The sequence below is a fragment of the Micropterus dolomieu genome, linkage group LG04 (assembly GCF_021292245.1).
Source record: "Micropterus dolomieu isolate WLL.071019.BEF.003 ecotype Adirondacks linkage group LG04, ASM2129224v1, whole genome shotgun sequence".
Classification (NCBI taxonomy): domain Eukaryota; kingdom Metazoa; phylum Chordata; class Actinopteri; order Centrarchiformes; family Centrarchidae; genus Micropterus; species Micropterus dolomieu.
This window is the reverse complement of record NC_060153.1, coordinates 12819405-12841068: the sequence shown is the minus strand read 5'-3', so window position 1 is coordinate 12841068 and position 21664 is coordinate 12819405. Positions and strand designations below refer to the sequence as shown.

General features: G+C 39.3%; 2 protein-coding genes and 1 long non-coding RNA gene across 10 annotated transcripts in view; all 3 read left to right on the top strand.

Annotated features, from left to right (window-relative positions):
* LOC123969180 (amyloid beta precursor protein binding family B member 2-like) overlaps window positions 1–21664 on the top strand; it is a 74559-nt gene that overhangs the window by 25232 nt on the left and 27663 nt on the right. The gene's annotated exons all lie outside the window — the stretch shown is intronic.
* On the top strand, window positions 471–19261 carry ankrd49 (ankyrin repeat domain 49). The gene is made up of 2 exons (XM_046046330.1): window positions 471–718; window positions 18522–19261. The coding sequence occupies exons 1-2, from the start codon at window positions 500–502 to the stop codon at window positions 18996–18998; spliced, it is 696 nt and encodes a 231-aa protein (XP_045902286.1). The 5' UTR covers window positions 471–499; the 3' UTR covers window positions 18999–19261.
* Window positions 13131–14833, top strand: LOC123969187. The gene is made up of 2 exons (XR_006824659.1): window positions 13131–13958; window positions 14099–14833. It is a non-coding gene; the product is annotated as an uncharacterized LOC123969187 (long non-coding RNA).

Here is a 21664-nt window from a genome sequence, read left to right as displayed (position 1 = left end):
AAAAACCCCAAAAGCATTTTGAGAGCTGAAATGGGGAATCTAATAGTAAATAATTTTAAAAAAAGACCATTTTAAAAAAGTGAGTTGACTGTGTGTGTGTATATGTGTGTGTATATGTGTGTGTGTGTGTGTATGTATGTATGTATATATATATATATATATATATATATATATATATATATATATATATATATATATATATATATGTCACTAGTCTGACCCTATTCAGAATCAAGGTAACAAATGACAACTGAGTAAAAAAGACTGCCTGAGGCAGTTTGGCCTTTCAGGACCTGTGTTAATATTTAAAATTATTTTGATGTGAAATTTGCATATAGAAATTATCAGCGGGGTTTATGTCTAATTCAATTTACTCTCCTCTGGTAAAAGTATGACATCTTATTATTTCTCTAAATTGTTCAGTTTTCTCTCACATAATTCCTCCCTCAGTAAGTTCAGTACATCTGGCTAATTTCTTTGTGTCTTTCTATTGCAAGTGATGGAGTTTCCTGAGGATTTCAACCAGCTCGAACTTCTGAATACACATGGACACCTGATCCCCCGAGGGGCCAGCAGCCTGTGGACCGGAAGCAAGGAAGAGGAGAATGAGATGGAAGATGAGGAGGGGGACCATAGTGAGGAGTGGTATCTAGAAAAAGAAGAAACTCTCAAAGACAAACCAAAGGAGTTCATACTGTGGGCAGCAGAAAACAATCGCGTAAGTGACGCTTTGTTCTGGCACCACTCACAAAACTCAAACCTTACCTGTGTTGCCCCAGTAGTGGTAGGCTAGGGTTAAAATGGGCTACTGCCTGCTACAGGATTAACCCATGTCTCACTTGCACTCTCTCCCTCTCCTCAGTATGAAACATAACTTATGTTTAATGTTAATGAATGTATAAAATAACAATCAGCAAGTCAAGTTATGTAATTTACAAAAAGATTCAGCATAATATTTTTATGTGTACTTTGGGGGAATGACCGTAAGGTGAGCAGCAGGGGTCACGCTAGCCGAATATTCATTCCGAATAGTCATTGACTTCATTGGTTTTTTAACAATGACAGAAAAATCTCAAGTCTCTTGGACTAAAGGGCGATCTACTGTAAGGTTAAGTAATTAACATGCAACACTCTCAGTAACCACCTGTAGTAGACCACCTGCATATTAATTAGCTATTTTCTAGGAGCCATGTCTTTGATATCGCATGCATGACCTCATTGTCTAGCTGGCAGGGGGAAGAATAAAAGGGTATTAGGGGTAATATTTGTAAAATCTTTCTTTGAAATGATGAGAAAAAAAATGTAAATTTATTACATTTGAATTACCCCTCCATGAAGATTAAAGTCATCCCCTGATAGTCACTGGTCCACATAGGATTTCACGTGCTCAGCCAGCACTTGCAATGACATGCTAGATGCTCCGACTCTACAAGTTGCCTTAGGCATCTTCTGGAGGCCCTGTGCATCTGGAGGAGGAAGGGGAGTATCAAATTCATCCTGGGGTGGAGTAATGTAGATGGTGTTCTTTCCTCCTCTGAATTCTGTCAGAATTTTTAAGTAGTGGGCATTATAACCTTCAGCTTCTGGGGGGATATCTGACAGTTTGCATTGTCCTCCTGATCCATATCAAATGAAAGAAAAATAATAATTCAGTGCGTAGCTTTTTTATATCTACAATACCAAGGGCTTTATACAGCAGCCAGCCTCCTGATATAATTGTCAAGTTTCAGGTACTGACTGGTCAGGAGTCTTGAAATCTGTACAAAACCACAATACACCACATTGTAAGAAAGAAATACCCTCTTCATCTATATTCTGTGTTTGAAAGATTTACATTTGATTTGATTTATTAGACAGTAACAAAAATAAATGCCATCAACATGCCATCACAGTGACATTATACATTTATCAGAACTGTCGAGGATAAGTTACAAACTTATTTCCATTGTGGTCCTCGTTGTAGTCTGATAAAGATGGCAAGGCAAGCTATGGATGAGTAAAGGAATCCTGTACAATCAACCCTTACAAAATACGACCAAAATAAAACAAATACAAACAGCAACAAAAAAAAAACACATCCCAATACAAATAAAATAAACACAAAAACATCCACTACAAATAAATATTCCTTAAGACTACATAAAACAGGGTACCCTCGGGGTCTTAAAACTATTAAAAAAGTCTTAAATTTCATATTCCAAAAATAAGGCCTTAAAAGTCTTAAATTTCATTACCAAAGTATTAAAGTCTTAAATTTGTTCTTGTGCTTTCGTAGGATAACATAAATGCCCTAACGTCATAAATAAACACTTTTTATGTGTGTGACTTTATAATTTACTCCGTTTGGTGTGACTCTGATGTTATACGGCAGTACAGGTAACATTACTGTTCACGTCAGTGTTTAGCTTTACGCTCTGGAGTGTGGAGTGTTCGTGGTACACGAGCTCTGGCGTCCAACTCTGGTGCGAATCATTCAGTTAAGAAAGAAAACAAAACGTCTCTGACGTGCTACTAATGTTAGCTCGATGACTCAGAATGGGAAAGTGTGTGGAATTCAGAAAGCCAGAGACACGGGACAAGTGGCAGTTGAGGACGGTGGCGCTCGCACTTTGGCGAGCACTAATGAAACAGTGGAGCTGGAAGACCCGCCTGCAGGTTCCTGGTCAGTGAATGTTACAACAGCAGCGGAGAGACAGTTGTGTATGAGACGAGGACCGTGTCTGTGTGTCGGCGTTGCACCGCTGTTGTAGGGTAACGTTATGTGAATGGAAACATCCGACATGCTAACGCACATTAAACTTACATCCCCCAGATGCGCCGATCACCTGGACGAGGAAAAAAACAAACCGGAGCCCAACTCCTTATCCCTGCTGTTTTCAAGCCAATACTATATAACACTGCATTTCAAACAGCGTTAAGATGCATATACCCAACAGGATGAATAATCACTGAAGCAATTGGCATATTATATTACATTACCTTATCTAGCCAAGGTGTAACTAATTGTAACAACTCATAGTGCACAATTTGTTAGTATTTTTGATTTCACCCCTTAAGAGTTCTTAGTGCACAAATTCATTTCATCACGGATTCATTTTGTAGGTGTAATTACGCTGGGGATACTGGGGACAGGTCTCCATCACTTTTTTAAAGCATTTGTTAAATATATTTTGAAAAATAGCTTGCAACGAAGAATGTTTTTAACAAACAAAACAAATGAAAATACTTTGAGAAAGTTTTATTTGCACAATAAGATAACATGCAGTGCCATTTTAAATATAGAAGAAACAAATGTGCTTTGTCCAAATAAAGTTTCTTAAGCAAAAAAGACAAGCTGCTGAGTACTGCATTATATTCTGTTTGAATTGTCATCTGAATCACTTTATATAAATAAAGACTATTCTACCATAAATTGGTGCAGAAAATGTCTCCAGAATGCAGGAAATTGTTTAGTGCTCAATATTTTCTAGGGGACCCGCAGACCCCCATTTATATATTTCAGCATTGAATATTTCATCAAAATAGTGTTAAAATATCGTCTTGTCTTGTTCCTGTGAAACCCAATATTGTAAATAGTGCATGTGAGCTAAGTGTGTCTGAATGAAAGCATTTGGTTTGGTTTAAGTTTTTTTTTATTTAGAAAATGAGCCTTATGTGCCAGAAATTTTAGAGAAAAAGATTACAATTGTAAACAGATCAATCTCAACTCATCTAATTTGGAAAGAAGACTGCGAACATTGAGGTGCATAATGTGTAGACCTTTAGTGAAACTGAAGTCCAGGATCGGAGGCTCTGCTTGTAGTTTTTGCACCACTGAAGAGCCAGCATGAGTCTGTGCAGACCTCTCTGTGTGTCCCCTGCGGTCAGTTTCCGACTGCTGACTGCTCCGTTGGCACAGCCAGTCTGATGCTACAGAAACTTCCCCCCGCCAGGTTTGCTTCTCCCGAGAGAGAGGGATCTGTTTCTGCTGTGCTGTCACATCCATTGTTGCTCCCACAGAGAGGTGTTCTCCCTCCACATGCTTGCCGGCTCGTCGTTCTGACACCGTTGCCACACACCTGCCGTCCAACACACCTCCTTTCCGCAGCCAGCTACCCTCCATGCCCACCATAACATCTCTAATTCCCCAAGGAGATTGATTTTCTCCCGATAACAAAAGGCAAAGAGAGATGATTAATTTATTTCTCCTGCATTCTCTTGCCATGCGTGCATTTGTTTGTTGAGGAGTGCCTCCAAAAACTCATGAGGATCGCATTTTGTCCAGAACCTAAAATCTTGCAACTGCGGAGTGTTTTTTGATCATATTCCTGTTTACAAATTTGGTCATTAAAAAGTTGGTAGTTTAAAAAGAAAGCAAAGAAAAGATTATGTCAAGAGGGCTACAAGAGCACCTGTAGTACCCATAGAGCTTGCTGCCATCGTGGTCGAAGTGTATAAGTGTATTCAGAAGCTACACCAATTTTAAGGTACAAGTCTTTAAATATTAAGCATATATTATATTGCAATAGGTTTGTTCAAGTTAGTTTTGTACAACAAACTAGTTAACAAATTCAGGCAGTGTGATTATGAATCTCCCCATCTCTGCAAGGATGAGTGTTAACTCAGTGCTTGCTGTTGGTGTCCTATTTGTGTTTTCATTCAACATATATAACCCCAGGGTGTAACGGTCTTCTCACTGCTGGTAACCACCTACAGAGAGAGAGAGAAATCATTTTCTTCCCCATGCAGGGGCTTTTGATAAGAAACCTGAAAATGACCTGTGGATTCACATAAAGTCATTTTCATTAGGCCAAATATTAAGTCATGATCTAATCCATGATACATATTTCACAGAAGCATACATTACTATGACACACTGCTGCATAATAATAAATAATCTGTGGGTACGTACCTTTAAGAACAGGTTGCACTCAGATGTAGGAATACTTCTTGCTAAAACTGATGTCAAGTGCTTAACAAAACACAGATCAACACAAAGATGGTGAATTATTTCAATTTACAAAACTCTGCCTTAAAGAAGTGGTTATTTTCATCTCTAACGCTGCTAGTAATTGTTATCTGTGGCAAAAGTGGGATGCTGTTTTGCCCTAACAATATGCCAGTAAAATAGCAGTGCCATTCCACTGAGAATCGGGATACATGCACACATTCCTTAAAGGAGCTGCGCTGCTCTTGTAACAGTACATATTAAGTAGATGTCCTTTGATGAATGAGCAGAGGGAGCTTGCCAAGTACTGAGTGTTATTGTGCTCGTGAAGCCGTGCCGCTCCTGAGTGAAAATAAGGGAAACGCGGCAAATGGCATTTTGCTGGATTGTCTTATCACCATAACTCCTGTCATTACTGACCAGTGTGTTGTCTAGTGTGTTTATTCAGTCATAAGATTCCTGACTGTCAGAATAACGAATCTGTGCATGTTGGTGGAAACGATTTTTATGTGTGATTTGTTCAGTTTTATTAGATTAATTTGTTATTCTAATAAAATAGATGCAGGAGTGCAGTAAATCTGTCCAACAATATATCTTGAGTGGGAGCCACTGGGAGCAGAAGCAGAGGAAATCTAAGCACGTGTTTGAGTGCGAGGACAGCGTTTTGAGGGAAAGCATTACAAAATCTGAACATGAGATCAGTGAGTCATGCTCTCAAAATGAAAGACCAAGCTCTTGAATGAAGACAGATGAAAAAGCCCCATGCTGGAGAAGGGGGCATATGCCAAGCTCACTGAAAATGACAGAAGCTGAACTGAGATTACCTCGTGACAGTTTTTCTTTATATTGTTGTGGTTGCGAAATCAATGTATAAAAGTCATCTATCCTATATTTAACGTTCTTTTTATATACGTATAGCAATGTCATAATTCTAGGTGGAGTTTTTCCCTATAATCATCATGTGAAAATCGACTGTCCATATTTTAAAGCTAGTATTTAAATTATTTTCTTTTGCATCACTGTTAACTGTACCAATTACATTTTATTGTAATATGTCATGTTAGAAATATGGAGTGTGGAATATGAAATATCAAAGTATCACCGTCTCCTCAAAAATCCCAATTGAAAAGCAAAATTGTCTCCTTATTTTTCATCCATTCAGTCACGCCTCACTAACAGGACTGTGGACTTCTTATAGACTGGCTATATTAAATGTGTGTATCATTTGAAGTGATTTGATTCTAGTGCTGATATCAGAACAATCATTTTTCACTACCTTACTTTTTCACTGAACACTGTAGCCAAACAAGAACTCTGCTTTAGTGAAGTTCTGTATACAATAAGTAACATTGATTTAAGTCAGGGACTATCTAATCAAAGAATGATTTAGGGTCTGACCAGACATTCGATGCTGACAGTTTTACACTTGCTGCTTTTACACACGTAAGTACCAACAAAGTATTGAAGTTTAGTACACTGCTCTAGTCGTGCTGTATCTCCAGGGCTTGACCTTTCCTTGTGACACTGGTGCTTGCGGTCTTTTGTTGGTATCAGCATAATAAGACAGATAATTATGTTTTTCTCTCTCCTGTTGCTTCTGCTCCCAGACATCTTCCTCAGCATCATCAGTAGCTTTTAGTGTCTCTGTCTTTTCTCTCTTCTCTCCCTTCTCATGGTTTTTAATAGCTTTAAAATGTGGCATCTGTTTGTTAAAGTTGAATCTTACCATTACTGTGACAAATCTGAAATGCAGAGGCCAGTTTTAAGCAGTGTTCACTAGAGCCCGACCGATAGGGGATTTTGGGGGTCGATGCCGATTATTAAAGTGAAAATGAGCCGATATTTAGATTTAGAGAATGATTTGGATACTAGATCCCTTTACGGTAGGGCTGCAGCTAACAGTGATTTAGTATTCGAAGCTGCGATAGATTATTTCAACGAATCATCGATGTGTTGTTTAAGAAGTACTTTTGCTTGGTCTCCAAACCACGTTTTGTCAAGAAAACACGGGACATGTGAAACGGGAAATGAGCGATCCTGCACACGAAACAGCTTTTGTTTGTTATTATAAAGATAACCACTATAAAGACAAAGACGGACAGACCGTAACATTACAGAGTTGTTGTTGTTTTCTGTAGCTTGAAATAATAACATACGTTGGACACTTTCTTCTTTGTCCCTCGCTATTTTCTCTATCTTCCTCCACTTTGCAAACAGCGCCATTATAATCACGTCGTGTTCACAGTGTAAACGCGATGTGGGACAGTAATAAATGTCCGTGCGAAACACTGTGCTGTATAGTTACATAGATTAAACAAAGCATCGATGCAAAGAATTTGCGTCGAAGCATTTTATTAATCGATTTTATCGATTTAACCGATAAATCGTTTCAGCCCTACTTTACGGTATAAACTACACTTAGAACAGGCCGATATTGAAAGCTGGTATGTATGTGGGCTATAAAACCTTTTCCTAAATGGATTATGTTAATAAAATGGATTACAGTCTCAAAAAGTGAACACGTAAACAATTGCATATCAATAAATATTTGTTGCTGGAACATGCAACTTTTTCAGCCGTCTGTAAATAGAAAGAGTGAGAGAGAATAAGCATGTGTATTTCACTTTACACATAATCTGGCATAATTTCAATGTAGCATATTCACATCTAGTTCATCCCTTTACCAGCACTCTCCCTAACCAAAGCTACAAGAAACAATTTCTCATCATCGGTATAAATCACGCCGCCTATGATCCAGTGAGCTGCTATTGAATGCATCTAATACTACGTGACTGTCTACAACGAGGACCTGCAACTTTGAGATTTCATTTATCTAACGTTATAACTATAACCAGAGCCATTACGGCTCTGACTAATGTTACATCGTTTCACATCTACAAGATCACAAAAAGAGGAGTTACAGGAAGCTACGTTATTTTCTTGTTCAGCTCACGTTTATTTACATGTCCGCTCGCAGATATATTTAGAATATGTCAAACTGTAGTTTTAATGGCTCATTACGACGTTGGCGCTCCTCCACTGATAAACACGGCACTAGCATTGTGGCTAATTTAGCAACGGGCGGCGTTAGCTGCTGTAACGTTACGTGGTTTTAGAGAATATTTACAAGTGATGAAATATGGACCGTTCACTAGAACAGCCACACTGTTTCAGAATAAATGTACAGTTACGTGGCTTCCAACAACCACTGTGAGCCGGGAGGAAGCCGGGAGATGGCATTGAAAAAAGGGAGTGTTAGCAAGTCATGAATGTTTTCAGGAGAAGACAAGTGACTGGGTCTGTTTTTATTATAATTATTAAAGTCATGTAATTAACTTGACAAAAGACCGACTCACTGCTCACACAGTCCTCTGCCTGTTTTTAAATGCCACATGCCTGTAAGCTCCAGGAAACTCCGGTCAGCTGATTGTTTTGTTCTGTGGTTTTTGTGGTAAGACAGTGATTTAACAGGGGAGTTGCAGCGCGCCCTCTGGTGGGCAAACTATGCAAAACCCATGACATGAGCAAAGGATCAGACTTTTTGTTTCTTTTTTAATAGTCCTATATCTGCTTTTATAAACGGCCGGTGCCGATTAAATGCAGTTAGCTCATATCGGCCGATAAATCGGTCGGGCTGTAGTACCTGACATCCATCTATTTTGAACTGGGATATACACACACACACACACACACACACACACACACACACACACACACACACACACACACACACACACACACACACACACACAGAAAACATAAAAACACAGCGGGGCCTTTGTCAGGACTGATTCTGTATGAATTCAGGACCACTGAGCTGCTGTGTCAGGAGGGAAGTAGATTATTTGTGGTGGGAAAACTAATTGTAGAGCTAAAATCCCCAGTGGAGGAAGCTGTTTTTAATTGAGAGAGAACATTTATTTGCGTGGTCAGGAGGTCAAGATCAGAGAAATGCTATTAGTGCTTAAACAGAGTAGGCTAAATGATTCCAGCAACTAGGCCTTTCACCGTTTACTCTCACGGCAGTTTTTTGTCAAAGCACAACGTGAAATTAACTGGTCACTGAGGAATTATTTCAGTTAATGTTTGAGCATGAAAGATCACACAAATATTTTCAGCATGCAGCACGTCTGCTCAGTTAAATCACAATTATTTTGGTCAGCAATTAGTCATTGACTTAGGATGCATTATGGATTTATTAAAGTTTTAAAGTTGAATGCAAAAATGTTTTAGTGTCGTATATGCATAAACATAGTCCAGACGTCTAGGCTAAAACAGGGCTGAATTTGGGCTGTGAAAGTTTGGTGGATGTCTAACCATAGCCCAAAAATAGTCTAGTCCTCAATCAGACCACCATTGAACGGCTACATATAGACGTGTATTAGATGGTTAAAATGGGTCTAGGCTAAAACAAGGTTGAATTTGGGCTGTCAGTGAAAAGTTACGTCTATCCATAGCCCAAGAATAGACCAGATACACAGCTTTTGAATGACTACATAAATGCAAATGCTCCGTATTTGTATAGCGCCTTTCTAGTCTTTTCGACCACTCAAAGCGCTTTTACACTACATCTGCATTCACCATTCACTCACATTCATTCACTGAGCCTAAGTGCTCTAACAGAAACTAACATTCACACTCATTCATACACTGGTGGAACAGCCGCCAGGGGCAATTCGGGGTCAGTATCTTGCCCAAGGACAACCCGCTCTACCTCCTGAGCCACAGCGTATCCCTCGTTTAAAAATGGCCAATTTGTTTATCGCGAGATCTGGCAACTCTGATGTCTACCAGGGCCGTCCCTGATGTCTACTAACTTTCAAGTCTCGCGTTGCCAGTAGTCATGTCTCAGTAGGGCTACAGCTGCCATCTAGTGGTTGAAAATAGTAATTGCATTTTATTTTAAATTAAATTAAGTTCGTGCTCGGGCCCTAATGAAACAGCTGTACCTGGAATTAATATTGTAACAGTGGTAAGCTATATACTACAGTCATGGCCAAAAGTGTTGGCACCCCTGAAATTTTTCCAGAAAATCAAGTATTTCTCACAGAAAAGTATTGCATTAACACATGTTTTGCTATACACATGTTTATTGCCCTTGTGTGTATTGGAACAAAACAAAAAAAAGAACGAAAAAAAGCAAATTGGACATAATTGCACACAAAACCCCAAAAATGGGCTGGACAAAATTATTGGCACCCTTTCAAAATTGTGGACAAATAAGATTGTTTCAAGCATGTGATGCTCCTTTAAACTCACCTGGGGCAAGTAACAGGTGTGGGCAATATAAAAATCACAACTGAAAGCAGATAAAAAGTAGCGAAGTTGACTTGGTCTGTGCATTGTGTGTCTGTGTGTACCACACTAAGCATGGACAACAGAAAGAGGAGAAGAGAAGTGTTTGAGGACTTGAGAACCAAAATTGTGTAAAAATATCAACAATCTCAAGGTTACAAGTCCATCTCCTGAGATCTAGATGTTCCTTTGTCCACAGTGTGCAGCATTATCAAGAAGTTTGCAACCCATGGCACTGTAGCTAATCTCCCTGGACGTGGACGGAAGAGAAAAACTGAGGAAAGGTTGCAACGTAGGATAGTCCGGATGGTGTATAAGCAGCCACAAACATGTTCCAAAGAAATTCAAGCTGTCCTGCAGGCTCAGGGTGCATCAGTGGCAGCACGAACTATCCGTCGACATTTGAATGAAATGAAACGCTATGGCAGGAGACCCAGGAGGACCCCACTGCTGACACAGAGACATAAAAAAGCAAGACTACAGTTTGCCTAAATGTACTTGAGTAAGCCAAAATCCTTCTGGGAAAACGTCTTGTGGACAGATGAGACCAAGATAGAGCTTTTTGGTAAAGCACATCATTCTACTGTTAACCGAAAACATACCTAGGCCTACAAAGAAAAGAACCTACAGTCAAATATGGTGGAGGTTCAAAGATGTTTTGGGGTTGTTTTGCTGCCTCTGGCACTGGGTGCCTTGACTGTGTGCAAGGCATCATGAAATCTGAGGATTACCAAAGGATTTTGGGTCGCAATGTAGGGCCCAGTATCAAAAAGCTGGGTTTGCGTCCGAGATCGTGGGTCTAACAGCAGGACAATGACCCCAAACATACTTCAAAAAGCACACAGAAATGGATGGCAACAAAGCGCTGGAGAGTTCTGAAGTGGCCAGCAATGAGTCCAGATCTAAATCCCATTGAACACCTTTGGAGAGATCTTAAAATTGCTGTTAGGAAAAGGCGCCCTTCCAATATGAGAGACCTGGAGCAGTTTCAGTTATTTTTTCCAAAGGGTGTGCAACCAAATATTAAGTTAAGGGTGCCAATAATTTTGTCCAGCCGAGTTTTGGAGTTTTGTGTGCAATTATGTCCAATTTACTTTTTTCCCTTCTTTTTTTTGTTTTGTTCAGGTATAGCAAAACATGTGTTAATGCAATACTTCTGTGAGAAATACTTGATTTTGTGGAAAAATTTCAGGGGTGCCAACACTTTTGGCCATGACTGTATACTATTGTTGATCAAAATGAATATAGTCTCACCATATAATTAACATATTAATATAAAACTAACAGTTTACTATTATATTGTACTTTTAATATAATGTTATAATATTATACTAATACACTCATTTGTACTAGTTCCTCCTCCAGGTTGTGGATCAAGCCACTGTAGTGGAAAGATTTAGCCAGAGCCAGGATGCCATTGTGCTAATATGTGCTGCTTCTAGCCTCCTCCTCCTCCTGAGAGCAACATGTTCCCCTTGTTCTATTTTACATCTGTTTTACTAAAGTTTACACAAATCAGCTTTAGGATGCAGACAGCAGCTGTTGATCGCAAATGTCTGCGCTACACTGCCTACACTACCAACGTTATCTATCACTCAGTTTATTCTCTTCACCTTTGTTCCCTTCTGGCCTATTTGAATTATGTTGTATTGATACAATGGTCGATGAAAGTTATCCCAAAAACAGTGTTTACTTTTAAAGTCTCAATCTATTTATAGTAAATGTAAGTTAAAGGTGGGCTGTGTGGTTTTTAGTGGCTTCTAGCAGTAAGGTTTCAGATTGCAACCAACAGCATACGCTTTACATATTTGTGACTGAAAATAAGTTACAAATATGTCAGGTAGTTATCGACTGGTCGGCATTTGCAGGCAAGCTAACGTTATCTATTTGAACCAACTAAAACACAAAATCACACTGTTTCACATGTTTTGCAGTAATGTTGCACACATAAACATCACAGCCTGTGTAAGACAGTGAATTTTTGCAGGAAATCCTACAAGTCTTTCACATAGAGAACAGTAGGCCTAAACAGGCTGTTATATGCGACTGTGGAAGTTGGTGAATGCCTCAATTTTTAGGTGAGGTTACAACCTGGTCACGCATAGGCAATAAAATGTTATAAATATGTTTAAATTCCTTTTAAAAACTCCACAATTCCCCTTTTAAAGGTGTGAGGCTTAACCGGTTACAGCACAAAGTGGCGCGGCAGTCTTAAATTATGTTGAAAAGGTATTGAATTTCACTTCTGGATTCCTGTATATACCCTGATAATGAATAGGTGTGATCAGCATACTTGCCAACCTCAACACCAGAGCCTAAATTAGGAGACCAAACCTATTCCCCTCCAGAAACTGTGTGTCAACCCAGAGACTGTTCTTCTTGCTATATTTCTTTAAATGCAAGAGCATTGGTTTAGTTTCAATAGTGGAGATGACTCAAATGAAGAGGAGGGTCTGGGGGTCCTCCCCCAGAAAAATGTAAGCATTGAGGACTTCATTTCCTGAATTCTGATGACATTTCTGCCTTTTCTGCCTCAATTTATGGTGGAAAGGTTTTCATTTATGTAAAGGGAAACACAAAATTCAGGCAGCAGGTGACAATTCAAAATATTAAAATGTATAGAATATAATGCAGTGAGGCTTTCAGACATTCTGTAGCTATTGCTTTTAAATAGCCAATATTTCTCCTGTAGATCAACCTTTCTAATTGTCAAGTCAGCACACATGCAGGCATGATTCAGTCTTCTCTCCTCTTTTGTGTCTTTTGCAATGGGGTGTGCATGTGGCACCTTTTCACCTCAAATAAGTTAATTTTAATTAAAGTTAAAAACTCCTGGACTTTAATAAATCCTGTGTTTTAGCAGGTTTTCTGCTTATGTTCAAAACTTTCTGCACATTCAGAATCTCTCCCACATCTGTGACGGGTCGAAAAAAAAAAAAACGTAATATTAAGAGACATAACGTCATCATTTGATGAGATTTCATAAGATCTTTTAAGTCTACCCTCTGCTGTGCATTACTTATTGCTCCGCTGGGATTATCCCCTTTAGACCGTTTGACATACACAGTGCACAGACTGCATGTTTGCATGTGAAACCGAAACCAACTGGAAAACACTCACCACAGATCCACACACACGTTAACTTCAGCAGCTCACAGTCCCAAACAGACCGAGGCTGCGCTTCAGATTTTAGATGTTTAAATTGCAAAACTCTACACAACGACACGACTCGTCAGCGCGAGGTGCACTTAATTATTATCACGGCATACGACAGTGTCACAGCAGCTGGGCTGAGTTCAATTGCGGCAAGTCGCCAACCTTCTCTTGCGGCGCCCCCTGACATTTTGCGCCCTAGGAATCCACCTATGTTGCCCTGGCCATGGGCTGGCCCTACCAATTCTCCTAAAAAAACAAGCACATTTCTTGCTTTACTCTCAAACGCAGTTGTAAACCACACTTTTTTCAAAACACTACACACAAGCCGGGTTTTGTTGTACAACCTTGTGTTGTATAATGATAATAAACTACCTTGATATTTGCTCAATAGGAAATCGAGCTTTAGCCGTAAAAGGGACAGGTGAGCTCTTCTGTTTTGGAGCAAGAGATGCCAACATAGGAGAGAAAGGCAAGTGGAGTTGGAGGAGGAAGAGGAAGACCAAGGAGAGCCATAAACTCTGATCTCTGAACAATGATACAGTAGTCAGTGATTACTGTAGTAGAGTATTACAAAATCATAGTAAGTGGACCATAGAACTGTAAAACATAAAGTATGTTTCATGAGATTGGGAGCTGTATTCATACCTGCATACTATTCACAGTATTTACAGTCTAGAGTCTATGACCACAGTCCCCCTGCGTGTACCTCTTCTGTGGCAGATACAGCTGTAGAAGCTTTTCAGGGCTTGAATCGCCATGGCAGGCGTTACTTCTCCTGCTGCTCAGCCAACGAGAAGATTGCCTGCGATGTTGATGAGGTGCTGTGGCCAGCCCGAAACATAAGACAGGATGCAGCCACCCTTGTATTTTTCTTTACAGTATACCCAGGAGGCTTATTTTCTCTTTTTTATAGTTTCTTCTGCATGAAGAATACTTTACAAATACAACTGTGTTTGCTGAGATGTATAGACAGTATTTGTGTTTTTATATTTGAGTATAAAAACAGAATACTGTACGTATGTAGTGGAACACTGAAAATGCAAAAGGCCTACTGATAAGATTGTCATAGTGGTATTTTATGCTATCATAATATTTTCTTAAATGTTCCATTTGATTGTGTGTGTGTGTGTGTGTGTGTGTGTCATTTGAAGACAAAATTTAATTTATAGCGTAACATTGTTTTGAATGCTGTGTTTTTGTGAGAGATTGGTGGAGTTGTGTTCTGTGTGCAAATTTTTGTGTTTAGAGTTTTAAGAAAATGAGCCCAGCTATTTGATAACGTGTAAGCAATTGAGAAAAACTACAATACTGTCAATAACATGGTTGTGATTGTGCTTTTTTCTGCTTTTGAAATTGTAATATTTAATGATGAGCCACTGGAGAGTAATTAATGTGTCTGTGGAAGACTGGCTGCTGTGAATGCTGATCAAGAATAAAGTATGCAGCATTGCTCCATTAAGTGGGATTAATACAAAACCCAAAGATCCAATAATATAAAACAGAGATAAGCAGCAAATCATCACGTCTTCATGGAGAAGCTGTGAGCAGAGAATGGTTTGAGGTTTTGAGTGAAAATCACTGACCCCTGAATCAATCATCAAAATTGTTGCTGATTCATTTTCTGACAATTGAGATTGGTACAGCTCTGAAAGATGTAACTAAAATAATTTTAACACAGCAGATTGTAGGATAAGTAATAGCCAGGTGATTTAAAAATAATAATAATAATAATAGGAACTTTCCTTAAGTGGTCTTCTACAGCTGTGATTGACTTGCCTGGTTTATTTTCTCATTTGTATTTAGTTTGAAATTTCTGAACACATTTGAAGTGGTTAAATGGAATGTGACTGATTTTTAAATGTAAGACATCAGCTGGTGTTCAGATGTTCTTTTTGAAGATAGTATGTGTTACAACTTTTTAAAATCTGATATACAGAAAAGCACTAAAACATTTTGACAAGCTAATCATTTCTTTCACTGTTTCTTTCTTAAAAAGTTCTTGCTGTCTAATGTGTTTGCTTAGTTTGTTTTAGATACATATTAAGCTACACAAGCCTGAACAAAAGCTGTTTTTATGCACAGCAGATGTCCTGAAGTATGTCTGAAGTCTTTTCACAATTGGAGTATTCTGCCAATGTATTAAAGAAAAAAATAAATAAAACACTGCCGAGTATAAAGCTGTCCCTTGCAGCAAAGTCAACATTTAGTTCTACATAAATGCAGAAATTAGGCTGAAGAATGGAAACACTTTGTGACTTTGCATACTGCGAGGCACTAAATGGCACAGAATGAACAGTTGATAAAGAGCGAACACATTTAATGCAGCCTGAAACCTCTCAAATGCATTATGATCCAGCAAAAAAGTGCACCCTGTGGATAATTAAACAATGCTTCACAAAAATCTTCCCCAGCGTAATTTACACAATTAATTTTGTACATAATGTTGATTAACGTAAGACCCACATGTACTCCCCCTAGGTTTTTTGTATCACTAATTAGGTACAGTGTTTTTTCCGAATGTTTGGTCGCCAAAATTAATCAGGCAAAAATAGCACTTTCGTTGTTCAGCCTAATAATTCAAAATACCAATTTAAATTTTACCAAACAATTACGTTGGCATATCGGCAGCGTGGATGATTGTCTCCTAGCACATCCACTCTATCTGTGGCAGACTTCTTAGAAAAGGCAACAAAATGGTCTGACCCGCTTTTTCTGTCACTCGTTTATGAGAAGGCGATCAAGCCAGCCGCACCTACATTTGGAGTGCACACATATTAAAGCCTTTATGGTAACTGAAATGGACCAGAGCGAGCTGACAGGCAGGTTAGCAACTTTATCCTGTCAGTTTCTCTCTTTACAAAGACAAGTGTTGCAGTATGAGAGTCCTACCTGAAGAAAAGCTATGAAGTTTTCATGTTACGCAATACGAGAACCACATTCAACATTTGTCATATTGGGTTGGACTCATAGACTGTATATAAGAAGTGGACGTAGTCATCGTGATGTCACCCGTTGGTTTGTGGACTGCTGTTTTGAAGCCTCAAGTTTGGCTGATAGGGCACCGACATGTTGAGTTTTTGCAACTGGACGTGACCATATTTGGACGAGACAGTGGAGCTAACAGCCAACTCCTAATAAGCTTTTTCAACGGCGTTGGTCAAATTTACACAGTGCCGTGGGTACGAGTCACCCGTAGCTTGATTGACAGGTTGCCATGGTAATGACTTGTCAATTGTAGATAATCCGCCCTGAAACATACTCTGCTTTATGGTCTATTTTCCTCTAAATGGGACCATAATTTACTAAATCAGCATCATGTTGTATTGAAGAAGACTTGAAACTAGCGATTGTGACCATAAACTCGTTATGAAAGTGTTTTCTGAGATAATAAATCAGCTGAAAAGTAGGGTCATTTTACCATTATTCCCCACCCACTTGACCCCAGATGGTTTCAGGAAACTTGCTTATTCTTACACAGCAATACTTATTGAAACCTGGCCGGGGAGAAAAGGCATCAGCTGTACAGAGTGATAACACAGTGTAATACCAAACCATATCTAAAGGATTCATCCTGGTGAGTCGTTATCCCTCCTTAACTTACAGAGATTCCCACAAGTGTCAAACTCAGTATGAAGGGGGTTTTTAATGTCACCAATGATGGACAGAGCTTTCCTATGTGGAGCTGTACTGTAGTCAGCCTATTATCTTTCCTGCTGTTGTACAATCCAGGCCAGCTTGTTTTTAAATGTTGATGTTCAAACCAGGCAGAGATATTAAACACAAGATAATCTTATCAGGCTGATCTACACTTTCTCAAGGATGTGTTGACTGACCCCAAACTCCTTCTGTTTCCTAATTAAAACAGTCTCTGACTGGTTTTATTACATATGGAATCAACATTTTCAGTGAAACTCAGTTTGTCATCCATATGTGTACCTAAATAGTTAAAACGGTTTCCGCTGATTTCCAATTTCCACTGATTGACCACAGAGTGTGAGCAACAGGGGCAGCTCTGCATGATATCAAATAAGCTCTTTTATAGCATTGATTGAGAGACAGATGGACCTACACCATTGCCGCAGCCTGGAAATCTGTGCAAAGTAATCAGACACATCCTCATCTTATGAAAGTCCCTTGTCATCAGCATATTTAAATGGCTTAAAATTGCTGTCCTGCAGTGTCATCTCATTAGTGTACACAGAGAATAATAATGATGATAAAACACAACCCTGAGGTGCTCCTGTGTTCATTTTCCTCTGACACAGACTCTCTGTTGGCGGTCTGTTAAAAGGTACTTGACCCCCTTTTACCCTGAAGTCTAAAATCCGTTGCAGCAGAATGTGTATTTGCATTGTATTAAAAGCTGAGTTAAAGTCCTATAAATAAAATCCATGCATACATGTTATTCTGCTGGAGATGACTGGAAACCATGTTAACTATGTCTATGAAGATTCTCAGTCATCCAGGTCATAGTTATCCAACGAAGGTTAAAATCAAGGGCAACTGGACTTGGTTGAAGATACTGGAAGACGTTTCGTCCCTCATGTTAACTATGAGGAAAGATGTTTGCTGACAACCTTCTCCATGCATGTAGCCAGTATGGGGGTTAAGGCTATAGGGCGAAAGTCTGGACCTTGGCTATTTGCGTACTGCTCTTTTGATATTTATTATGATTTGAATATTTCCATGTATTAGGGAAAGTGCAGGTATAGAATAAACACTGGAATAGTGTAGTTAAAACAGCCTTTGGCTGGCTCGCACACTCCTTCAGAGCACATCCACATAGGCCATCAGGTCCTGGTGCTTTGTTGGGCTAAATTTGTGAAAAGCAGATGTCAGCCTCTTGCTCCGAAAGATGAATTGTGGGGTTTCTGGGTAGAATCCTTGCTTACCCAAAGGTGACCATCCAAGTGACTTTCTGGCTGAACAGTTTTTTTTTGTTTGTTTGAGACCTTCTTTTCACTAGTGTCTACACAGCGGTCTTCATACAAATGAAGAAGGAAATATTGCTGAGAGAGAGAGAGAGACTCTTAGGATTTATTTATTTATTTAGGATAGGAATTATTCCAATTACAGGAAGTAAAACACATCTCATGAGATAATTAGTTTGTAGATTTTCAGCATTTCTGTGGTTTTCTTTCAGCTTCCAACAATCCAGAGGTTGTTAATTTCCGATCCCTTGCTGGTGCACTGCTGTGATGAGGATCGTTACACTCCACTGCACCGCGCAGCATACAGCGGCCATGTTGATGTTGTTTCTGCTTTACTCGCCGCGGGGTCCAAGGTCAACCCTCGCACCATCGACGGCTGGACGCCCCTTCACAGCGCCTGCCGCTGGAGCCGCGACACTGTGGCGAGTCTTCTCCTGCAACACGGGGCCGAGCTGAACGCCCAGACCAACGGTGGGCTCACACCACTTCACCTTGCTGCTTCCCACGCCAGCTCCTTAAAAACGGACTCCGCTCACACGTTGGAGCTCCTCCTCTCTCAGCGACACCTGAAGCCGGGGCTCCGCAGCAGCAGCGGGGAGACGGCCAGTGAGGTGGCCCGACGTAGTGGCCCACATCACTTCCTGTTTGAGATGGTAGAGGACTGTGTCAGTGTGGTACCCATCTCATGAATGAAAACGCAGATGTGGACACATATTCTCGCATTTATGGTTTTTACCCTCTTCTCGTTCTTGCAAGCAGAATGGGAAGCGGGTACGTGAACGTTTATTTCACAGAGAAATGAACCTGAGTTCATTACTTGAACTTGTGTATGTATACACTGGTCATTAAATGAGCAGAATGTTAACATGCTTTAGCCTCTATTGATGTTCCTGGTGTCGAAGCAATGTCTGTTTTCTACTGAACCACCATAATAAATCAATGCAAATGGTAATCAGATGCACACTTATCTCTCTCTTCATATTCACGGTAGATTGAGTTCTGTCCAGTCTCTCTGGGGTAGATATTGCATGTTTTTTCAAGCCCAGTAAGTTGTTGTGTCGTACTTGCCTTAATGCTAAGTGTAGGTTTTCATGCAGTTTATTGTCCAGAAGTTGTTTTTAGCTAGTAGCTTTTTTAGTAACTATGTTGGCTTTTTTTCTTGCGGTCCAGTGGGGTACTTGAGCCAGAGGTTGTAATTTTATCAATGAATCCTGACCCTGTTGGATTTAAAGAAAAAAAAAATATATATATATATACTTTTTACAAAGTGAATGCTCTCAGATAAACAGCACAGGGATCAGAAATTTTAAAAATGACACCACATTTTTTTAATGCACGTGAATTGAGGATGTCCTTGAGGTTGAACTGAAGTTATAATGATGAGTTATATATGAATGCCCTGAAGTAAAAGTATGAGCTTTACTTAGGTGTGTTTGTGTGTGTGTTACAAGGTAAAACTTCTATTCAGTCATGGCCGAGAATAATAATAATACATTTTATTTATAGGCGCCTTTCTGAATATTCAAGGTCACCTCAGAAAACATAATAAAATAGCAATAAATCGATAAAGCCAAGGTTTCTAATAGCCTTATAATGGCCTCTGACATAGTGGATGTACTAGTCTACATACAGCTGATGTCAATGGACTATAAGAAATTTGTCATTAAAACCTTCAGCTGTTTAAATCCTGTTCAAACATAAAGCTAATCTCTTGACTTTCCTGTTAAACAGAGTCATATACTTTTCAGTAATAATAAACAATAATTTCAAGGTGTAGTGAGAGAATTCTTTGTTACATTTTTCTCCTGCACACACAACCAGGTCACAACAAAATCTCATGAGAACATTTTGACGTCAACAGAGATGGTGGTGATCATCGTGTCTTTCCCTGTAACCGGAGAGCGCCTAAAATGTTCTGCTCAGTCACAGAGATAGGGAGTACTGTTTTGTAGGTCAACACAGGCACACAGAAATATACAGTTCATTTGTGTATTTATAACAACAAGGATACTCTGTCGCAGGGTGTCTGTAAGCATCTTAAGTTGAAGCAGATATTTCTTTTTATCAGGGCAACATTTACATTTACAGCATAATACATGTTCCGGGTTCCTTCCTATGTCCAAGGACAACTTTGACTCAATAGGGCAGTACTGACCCTTCAGTGAAGGTAGGCTATTGCCATTCAAGGGCTCACACTTGTGCAGAGAGGACAGCACTTAAAGTCACTTCAGCTCTTTTCCCAGAGGCATGGTGTCTTTGAGTGACTGTTCATTGTGACTCCTGTACAATCAAAATGTATCTTAAAGTAAATCCCAGAAAGTAATACCAGACAGCAGGGTCTATTAGCAATGAATACTCAGCCAGCACACCAGCTCCAGACAGCGATACTCACAACTCTCCTGCTACTATAGCTTACATCACAACAACAGCATAGCTTGGCAAACTAGAAAGTAAGCAAAATGGCCGTGGGCAAGACATTTAATGTTACCTGACACAAATCATGCCTGGAATAATGTTGCATGGCTCAGGCTAGGGCTCTGTACAAACAACAGATTTTTTACAGCGCACACAGAACAGACAGCTAGCGGACCCTGAATTTGACAAAAACGTGTAATGGATTAGAATCGCATACCCCACCTTTAATGCCGAAGAGAAATCTGCAGGAGGCGCCTGAAGTTTTAGTTTTAGTTTGAATTAAAATAGGAAAGCCAGCCTGCAGGTGGATGACCTGGGATGATAGAAAATAAATTATCTATTTTTGGATGAATTTCAGCTTTGACAATGGGGTTTAAATCTATGACTTCATTTCATTTCAATTCAAAGAACTTTATTTATGCGTTAGGAACTTCATTTGTGCTGAGCATCAGTGCGTGTACCATTCAAATTCCAGAGCTCATTATACCACACACACAAGTCACACATCTGCAATAAACGGTTGTACACATACAGATGAATGAGCAAATCCACCATCGATGTTTCTGATCAGAATCAGATTCAGTTTTATTGCCAGGTATGTGTACACATACGAGGAATTTGACTCAGGATTGTACATTGCTCACGATGTGCTTACTTATACAATAATAAAATAATAATAATATAATAATAATAAAATAAAATCAGACACAAACTACAGAGTAGACAACACTAATATACACACTATGAACAAAACAATATAGACATATTGACAAATAGAGCAGTGATCAGAGTGCAAATGATGCTGGAAAAAATAAATAAGACCTATGACCTTATGATCTGAGGTAGGTGTATTGGTATACAGTATATACAATATGACATAGTATGAACAGCACTGAAATAGAGAATGGTGAATAAATAAATAATAAGTGGAAACCAGTAA